We start from the raw sequence: 9,875 nt of genomic DNA, 5'->3' as shown, positions 1-9,875 counted from the left end.
TTGTGTCCGGGCAATACCCGGATTGTTGATAAAAATTAGGATAAACATTTTTTGGCTTGAATGTTAAATACAATCATATATATATATATATATATATATATATATATATATATATATATATATATATATATATATATATATATATATATATATATATATATATATATATATATATATATATATATAATCGCTTTTGATAGTGCAGAATATTTAATCATACGATATCATATCACTCATTTATAAAATAGTGTACTTTTTGTAGTTTTGTTTGTATATAGATATTTATGTTATTATTAACTTGAATTTTTTTTATTGAACATAAATTATTTTTACTAAACTAAAAGTATTTTGCCAAATTAAAATTATATTTATTGATTAAAACTTAATCCTGTTGATTTTTTATAAATTTTTAAAATAGATTAAATATATTATAAATGGATCATATTTTAAAGAATTTTTTAAAATAAATTTGATGATGGAAATAGAACTGAGTTATAAGATATTTATTTAAATTTATGATTAATTTATTAGCATTATATGTGTCATAATAATACCTATTTGTCGCCTACGTAGTTCGACACCTGGCGAAACACTGTAATGCCAAGTGTCGCTGTTTCGTGTTCTGGCTACGAGACCTGCTTTTATTTGTTAGTGATATGATATGATATGTGTGGGATAATTTTATCGGATAACATCTTAAAAAATGAAAGTCAAAATTTTTTACCATATCATGAGATCGACCTAAAGCGTATACAATTAAAACATGTTATTCTTAGATGAAATAAGACATTGGATCATCGTCACCACATATTTGCAAATTGGTACTCTTATCATCTTATGTTCTTACATCAACCACTCCATGTGCATGTTCTACCTGTTCAGTCTAATACACCTCAAAACAAACCAAAAATTTTGTAGCAGCTAAGAAAGTTGCATTGTACATTATTGCTTCAAGCCCCCTACACATTTATTATTATATTTATAAAATTTGGGGCTATACATCGTTTTCACACCAATCACAACTCATCATAATAATCATGTGAAGCTAACATATCATTTATTAAATGCATTTTATTTAATACTATAAAGTACATTTAACATAAATACCAAAGAATTAATCCTAATTCAGTAACCACTTTCTCCGTCTCTTTCTCTCTATGTCCCCTTATATTTAAGGCTTATTTTTATCTCTTTATTATTTGATGTCACTACCTTTTTGGTAAATCAATAATATGTGATACATCTTAGGATTTTCTAATGTTAACGTGTGTTTATGGGCGCACACAGACACAGTAATACCTTAAAGATACATAACAATAATTTAGTTTAATATATAGAATAAAAATCTTTCTATACCTAATTATACGATTTGAATTATCAATCTGTATTTGAATTCCTCTATCCAAAACTACGCGATTGATATAAATCCGAATTAAAATTTACTTGACTTGAAGACTAATGTTTCTGCTTTATGATATTAGATAACATTCATCATGATTAGTTAATACATTTTGACTTTAACAATATATTCACCTCCTATGCTTTGACTATAACTTTGACTATTTTAGTTATGTAAAAATTATTGTATATGTTCAAAATAGCAACTTCTTAAAATGTTATTATAAATAAAGAAATAAGAGGATGACGTGGTCTAATAACAAGCACGAAAATGTGTCTATTGAATTAATTAGAGAAATTAATAAATATCTTGATTTGAATAATCAAACTATCGTTATATCACAAGAATCATGAATGTAAGCTGGCTGAACAACCCATCTGACTCTATAAGTTTATGCAAATTATTTCACATAAATCACGAATGTAAGCTTAGCTGAACCATCCAATTGTAAATTTGTAACCTAGCAATGTATGTGCCTTGAACTCTTGATCAATCCATTATATATGTGTTTTTTTTTAAAAAAAAAATAAATAAATAAATTAAGATTTATAAAATTTGAGTTTGCATTTATATGACCAAGATTTTTATTTTTTTTTTCTTTTTATCTGACTGATTGGTTGGTTGATGGGAGTTAGTAATTTCACTCACATTTTCTCTCTCCTCCATCCTCCTCTCCACTCTCAGTCACAGACTCACAGCCACCAGTTGACAAAATTCATTGCAATCCCAGAAAAATAAAAAAAAATATAGGGGATTAATCCAATTACTGTGCTGTAGTCTTTTTTGTTCTTTCCCTACTGTTGATCAATTAACGTGCTTACTAGTACTATATAATATAAAGTATAGTAATATAAACTTCATTTTCCATTTCTCCAAACCAACTACAATTCATTCTATGAGCAAATCTCATCATCTATAGCACCATTCTCAAAAGTTCTGGATACCCAGAACTTAATTTTCTGAGAATTTTTCTGGGTCATCATTCAATTTATTTTTTCAGATTTGATTAAAATCATGAAAAATACCAAGTTTGGGTGTTTTTTCTTGGTTTTTCTGGGTATTTTTTCTGCTACATTAGCAAATCAAGAGAAAGATAGAATAACATGGTTACCAGGACAACCAGAAAATGTGAATTTTGCTCAATATTCTGGTTATGTAACAGTAGATAAATCAGCTGGTAAAGCATTGTTTTATTGGTTAACTGAATCACCTTCAAATCCAGAGTCAAAACCATTGTTATTATGGCTTAATGGAGGTCCTGGTTGTTCATCAGTTGCTTATGGTGCTGCAGAAGAGATTGGTCCATTTCATATTAAAAATGATGGAAAAAGTCTTTATTTGAATAAATATTCTTGGAATAAAGGTATACTTATAGCATTTTTTTGGTTAATGTAATGTTATTTTATGACATTGTTTTAGTGTATGATATGATTTGGGTTTTTTGAATGTGTTGAGCAGAGGCAAATTTGCTATTTCTTGAGTCTCCAGTTGGTGTTGGGTTCTCATACTCAAATAGATCATCTGATTTGTATGCTCTTGGTGATAGCAGGACAGGTAATTATTGGGTGTTCGACTTCGTATTCTGTTGCTCAATTGCTAAGGGCTTGTTCGTTATTATTATTTTTTTTATTTATTTTTTTTTAATTGCGAGTTTCGAGTTTTTATTATTTATAAAAGTAATAAAAACAAAATTTTGAAAAGTGTGTAAAAGTTTAATGATATATTGATATGACTAGTATAACTAAATTTTAGTTCATACTGTACAACTTTTGTAATCACATTAATAAAAAGTGAAAACTGGCAATGATACCAACACGGAATTTTGGATTTAAAAGGATTTACCTTTTTAAATCCTTGAACTTTTCTAATTTTGAAGTCTAAAATTAGACTTTAGAGTAGTAGGTGCTTCTCATTGAGATTACTACAATTGTACCTGTATTATGTGAATAATGTACTTTTATATCTTGATAAAGTAAAGTTAATAGATTGGTGTAGCTCATAATCCTTTTTGTGTTTAAAATGTGCAGCTAAAGATGCCTATAAATTTCTTGTTAAATGGTTCAATAGGTTCCCTCAGTACAAGCACAGAGAATTCTACATTGCTGGGGAAAGTTATGCAGGTACTAATCTCATTATGATCCTTAATTATGCTAATTAGTCTTTATGATATGATAATTAATCACTTTGATGAATAAAGTTTCTGATCATTTTCTTGAATTTTGTTTCAGGGCATTATGTTCCTCAATTGTCTCAACTTATTTACAGAAGAAACAAAGGAATTGCAAAGCCAGAAATAAACTTCAAGGGATTTATGGTACATGCATTTCTGTTATATTTTGCTTTGTTTTCTGGTACATAGTACTCCCTTTGTCTCTTAAAGTTCTTCATGTATTGACGGTGACAAAACAAGAACTTTTAGAAACGAAGAAAGATTGTCTCAATGCAGAACGTGGAGCATATGTTTTTCATTTTTTCTGAATTATGTTCTTAAACATTATTGTGTGTTTCAGGTGGGAAATGCAGTTACAGATGATTATTATGATTACATTGGTACATTTGAGTACTGGTGGACACATGGCTTAATTTCAGATTCCACTTACAAGAGCCTTAAAACAGCTTGTTTGGCTGGATCATCTCAGCATCCTAGTATTGTATGCAACACAGCTCTGGAAATGGCTGATTCCGAGTTTGGAAACATCGATCCATACAGTATTTATACTCGTCCTTGCAACTCGACTGCCTCAATGAAGCGCAGTCTAAGGGGCCGTTATGTAAGTGACTAAGCTGCATTTCTTGATAGAATGTTACTGACTTGTATGTTTGTTTTCCAAGGGGATATCAGTGCTTTGTCTCTATGAAATCTTCGAATTTTGGAGTGATTTGAACTGCTCCTTGATTGATGTTTGTTACTGTCATATTGTTTTCTTAGTAATATCAGTATTAAGGGAAAGTAAAGTTGTAGAAGCTCATAGAAGTTATGGTTTGAAGGTCCCATTAGCTTCCTAAATAGCATGTTTTCCAGCTGGTTAATTGAAGACAGTCAATATTTGTTGGCTGCATCATATTTTTGAAGGGTCTTTTACTCTTTAGGTCCTTTTTGTTAAGTCTTTTCTATACCAAATTTGTATGACTTTAACATTTGATTGATTGGGTCCCTGAATTCTCCTTTTTATCCCTTAAATATGTGTCACCCACTTCACCTTAGACAAACATACATGTGATCGTGTAGAATGAGGTGGCAAATGGGTGACAAGTCATTCATTTCAGCTTCGGCTGTATTCGGGTTTGTTCATATGTGATCTTATTAATGTTAGGGTCAATTTTAGTTCGGGTCAAGTTAGGGTCGATTGGATCTGGTTCAATTCGGGTAGGACCATGTAATTCAGATTAAGTAATCGGATAATCGAATGCAAACTAGTTATATCAGGTGTAGATTTATAATCAAGTATGATTTTAGAGCACTTAGTCATAGTCAATGGGGTGTCTGCTTCAGTCCAAATTGAACCGAATTTCTATCTTTATTACTGTTATTGCATGTCTGCATATATATGAATCTAGTACTACTGCAGAATTATCTATTACAATGTCAATTCGGCGTGTTTGTAGTTTACAACTACCTGTTACAATCCCCTAAAGAAAAATAAAAAATATAAAAGGTTCTGTTACAGGGTTGCTTCACTTGCTTGTACTTGATGTTTTTTCCTTTCATCAGCCTTGGATGACCAGAGCATACGATCCATGCACTGAGAGGTACTCAAACCAGTACTTCAATCTTCCTGAAGTTCAACTCGCTATGCATGCTAATGTGACCAAATTGCCTTATCCATGGAGCACTTGCAGGTAAGAACTCATTTTTTTCGTGTTAATATTTTTGACAGTAGTTCAGATTATATGCAGCATTGCTAATCAAAACTTAATCTTTTGCAGTGACATAGTTGGAACTTACTGGTCTGACTCTCCACAATCGATGCTTCCAATTTATCGAGAACTCATAGCAGCAGGCTTGAAAATATGGGTATTCAGGTATTTTTTGCTGCAATCCTGTTCTGTTTCTCTGCAATCAAGCTTCAAGCCTTACACATTTCATCAATTATGTGCTCATTTCTTTGCTTGCCTTCCGTGTTCTAATTTGTGTAGCGGAGACACTGATGCTGTAGTGCCTATAACAGCAACTCGATATTCTATTGATGCACTGAAACTCCCTACTGTGAATAATTGGTCAGCTTGGTACGACAATGGAAGGGTGAGTACCATGAACGAGAAAGTATATTCAACCAACACACGAAGTATTAGATAAACTAGTACTTGGTAGTTCATCACACACTTATGCTATACACTTATACACTTCCTTACAAATCAATAAGATAAGCATTGCAATCTTTTCAAATGTTAGTCAAAAACTTGAGTCCTTTGACGGCCACTATGGACAATTATATAGACGGAATTCGATTTCATGTCAGTCTGACATCGTAAATTAATATTGACTTGTTAATCTTGTGTTATTGATAGGTTGGTGGATGGAGCCAAGAATACAAGGGTTTAACATATGTGACAATAACAGGAGCAGGACATGAAGTACCACTTCATAGACCGCGACAAGCTTTTATACTTTTCAATCATTTCTTGAAGGACAGATCCATGCCAAGTCGAAGTCGATAAAATTCATGATTATCAAATTTTATAGTACAAGATTATTATAGGGATTGCTATATGATTATTTATTGGAGCAATGGAAAACAGAAACAATTAAAATAGAAGAAAATTTACCAGTGACAAATAAATTTCCCTGGAATCCCCCTTTCTTTACCCCTATTCTTGCTTGATATCAGGATAAGTTTTAGGACATAGGTTTTTTTAATCCCATTTTTATTTGGAAATCTATTTTTATTAATTTTTTGTTTGAAGCAAATGTATCATATATATCTTTTTTTTTTTTTTTTTTCTTGTATTACTGACTGATATTTGTATGAAAATCTCATTTACAGCAAAATTGCAGAACTTCCTTGCATAGTCCTTTTGTTTTGATTTCCTTTTGGATGTTAATGTTGTAATCTTATTGGCGTTACACAACTTTCAATATAACACCCCGACTTCTAATTGGGATAAAAAAATTGTACCCATAAATCTGGATAAGTTTTATTGGCGCATCATGTATCTAGTCTCACACACTAGAAGATTTTTTAAGAGGTCACTCATCTCACAAATACATTCGATTGGTGTACACTAGCTTAGTTAGATACTTCTATTTTGAGTAGAGCTGATCATGGCTTTGCCCAACTTGTTAGTGGGCCAAGGATCATACATGAACATCATTTTTAAAGTGTAATATGAGCGCAACACGAACATTGTAAAGCAACTCGCTTATTTTAAACCAATCATAAAAAAAAATTAAAAGGTATATGACACGTGAGAAGAGTAGTGCATGAACACTATTTATGATGGACCAGCACAAGTAAGTTTTCTCATTAAAATAGTTGCTACTTTAAAAGTAAATACCTTGTCAAAAAAAAAAAAAAAAAAAAAAATGGAAATTTCACCAAATGCCCCTGAGTTATTTTTTTATTCACCAAATACCCATCAAAACTTTCAAATTCACCAAATACCTATCAGTTACTGTACATTAACATTAAATGCCCTTTTAACTAACTGACGTTAACTCCCCGTTAGTGCGTTTTTACCATATTGCCCTTAATCAATCTGTGCGCCATATTTCTTCTTGACTTCTTGATGAAGACCAAAAGTCTTCATATTTCCCCTTTCGCAGTCATCTCTCTCTCACTATCTCTCCCCTGTTCTTCGTTGTTTCACCATTGAAATTCTACACTAAGTTTTCTCAGAGAAAGAGTTGCATGGTAAGGATTTGAAGGAAGTGGGAGTCGAGGAGTGAAATCTTGTTTGAATCGGGAAAAAAAGGTGGATTCTTGAAGGTCTGCTAAACGGTTTGGGTTCGTGAAAGGAAATTTGATAAAATTCGAAGGTAGGGTTTTCAAACAGCAAGAAAGGTAATTTCCGTTGTTTCGTTTTGAATTTTGAAGTTTGAAGTTGCAATCTTTTGTCAAAATTGTGCACGCAATCTAGGGTTTTAAGGAATTTGTAAATGACTTGTGTTTATATGAAGTTTTGTTGCATTTATTGATATGATTACTTTGTTAATTGTTGTTGGAGTATTTGAATTGATTTTGGTAGTGTGAAGTGATTTTGACGATCTAGGGTTAGGGTATTTGAACTGTATTGTTAATTGTGTGTTCTAGTTTTGTTTTGTTCAGTTTCATATGTGTGGAGTGTAATTAGTCTCTTAATATGATTTTGTATATAGCATGAGTGGAGTATGGTTGTTAGTCCATGGTAAGAAGGATGATAAGTCTCAGGATTTTGACATTTTGGTTGAAGATACTGATAAGTGCCACCTAATGGGGTTGTATGAAGATATGTTTGAATGCTCAGTGAAACAAAATGTGTTTCTGTAACACCCCAATAATTCTCCCTTTAAACGTGGGAGTAACCTGAACAATATTCAAGAGAATTACTGGCGTGCTACCGCCACGTGTTCAAACGTTAAGGCTATATCAGAAATTAGCAGCGGAAAACTAAAGCAGTTATAAATAAGTTTCAAAACCAAATTAAGTTTTACAACTCGGAACCATTTAGGCCCTTATTCAAAACTAAAACCGATAGAAGTAGTATAAAAGTGAAATTAAGTTTAAATAACTTCAAAAATAAATAGCAATAAAAATAAGAAAAGCAACCAACACTCCACTCAAGATCCCACCACCTAGCTAGGATGCTGCATGTGTAAGAACCTATGGTTAATCTGCTCCCCAATATTACAAGTGTAAAAATTGTATCGTCACAGGGTCATTGAAAGGAGAAGGCCATGATCAAAGAAAGACACACAAAGCACGTAATCAACAAAGCTGAGTACATACAAGCTGCGAAACATAATAAGAAATCCCTAGCATGCTACTAATAATCAATCAACACACACCGTTAATTTGTAGATTCAACACATGACTCAACTATCAATTTACTAAGACTCCATTAGTTAAAAGTAGTTAACTCATCATTTTTATTCATTGGATTAAGCAATAGATAAGGTTGTCCAACCCATGCTCCATTTGGAACATCAATAAAAGAAAACCTCATGCCTCCTTTCGGAAACATCAATAAAACATCCAACGACCACGGGCGCGACTCCGTGACCGTAGCTAGTATGAGATCTCATCTAACTCCTAGTTTTGAAAAGTATTTAAAATGAGAGACTCGTAGATCAGACGGCCTCAAGAAAAGTGCACGGCTAATACCCCGTGTACCCCAACCCCTGATTGTCATTACTCTAGATGTGCACCAATCCAGAGTTTTATTGCTCATCCATCTTGCACTTTAAGTGATTTACAAGTTTATACTTGGTGATGACTCATATGCAAGCAATACAATCAATCCAATATCCATTCAATCAAATATACCAAATTTCCAATTCAATTCTTGATTAATTAGTGACAAGCAATGTTCATTATTGGTTCCTTTAACTACCTCGGTGTATAAACACCTTGAGTGCATAAAGCACCCCCAAAACCTTAACCTCGTCTCATAAGACTTGAATTCTTCCTTTACTCATTCTATTTCAATAATCATGAATGAGTAATAAATAAATCATTCCACATATTCACATACTTTTGCCTCTAAGCGCATCTTGAAAAGTTAATGCATAAATAATATTTGCAAAGTAAAATAGTGCATATCATACGGAAATCACAATGTATAACCAAACAATCATTCCCAGTCTTTTCTATATATGATACTAAGTTCGCGATACATCCCTAAACATGCTTCTAAAGGCAAGGTTTCGTAACTCGTACGTACCTTGAGTAAACGAATTGGTATGCCACTTTACTCACTAGAAATCACCTTCTATAAACTCCTCTCCTAAACCAAACAACGAGAATTAAATTAATACCCAAGCAAATAAATTTACAGCCATACTATCTTACTTAAAAACCTTCAAAATTCAATTAAACAACACTTTAAAACCTTCCCTTTAGTTAAAATTAAAGGCTTATATATAGTTCTTTAAATTTTCTTCATAAAAACCTTAAAATATACTCTTATACATGAAATTATAGCAAGTTTAAAGTTTAATAAAAATCTGAAAATTATTTAAAAACCCCTAATAATCTCCCTTTTTAATGGGTGATTAAACCCTCTTTATAAAACATCAAAAGTAGTACTTAGAAACTATTTTCAGCACTTTAGATTAATTAAAAATCCTTCAAAACTTTATCAACACATCACTTTGATACTCAATTAAAAGTCTCCTAGGAAATAGTCACTTCCTAAAAAACAACCAACAATTAATATTACTAACCCAAGTAATTTCCAACAATATAATATGATGAAAAACCTCTTAAAACTTCAATAAAAACATATATTTATGCTTAATTAACTTTAAACATAATTATTTTATTAATCAAACTCAAGG

At 31.7% G+C, this 9,875-nt stretch overlaps 1 protein-coding gene across 1 annotated transcript; it reads left to right on the top strand.

Moving 5' to 3' along the window:
- Positions 1–2,024: 2,024 nt before the first annotated feature.
- On the top strand, positions 2,025–6,372 carry LOC145591547 (serine carboxypeptidase-like 27). The gene is made up of 9 exons (XM_081648035.1): positions 2,025–2,762; positions 2,858–2,953; positions 3,427–3,519; positions 3,628–3,713; positions 3,910–4,170; positions 5,112–5,239; positions 5,327–5,422; positions 5,537–5,642; positions 5,909–6,372. Exons 1-9 carry the CDS (start codon positions 2,414–2,416, stop codon positions 6,056–6,058), a joined length of 1,365 nt encoding a protein of 454 aa, XP_081504161.1. The 5' UTR covers positions 2,025–2,413; the 3' UTR covers positions 6,059–6,372.
- The last annotated feature ends 3,503 nt before the right edge of the window (positions 6,373–9,875 follow it).

Source organism: Chenopodium album, chromosome 18, assembly GCF_948465745.1.
Source record: "Chenopodium album chromosome 18, dcCheAlbu1.1, whole genome shotgun sequence".
Lineage (NCBI taxonomy): Eukaryota > Viridiplantae > Streptophyta > Magnoliopsida > Caryophyllales > Amaranthaceae > Chenopodium > Chenopodium album.
The sequence above is the reverse complement of the archived record's forward strand: the minus strand, read 5'-3'. Positions and strand labels throughout refer to the sequence as shown.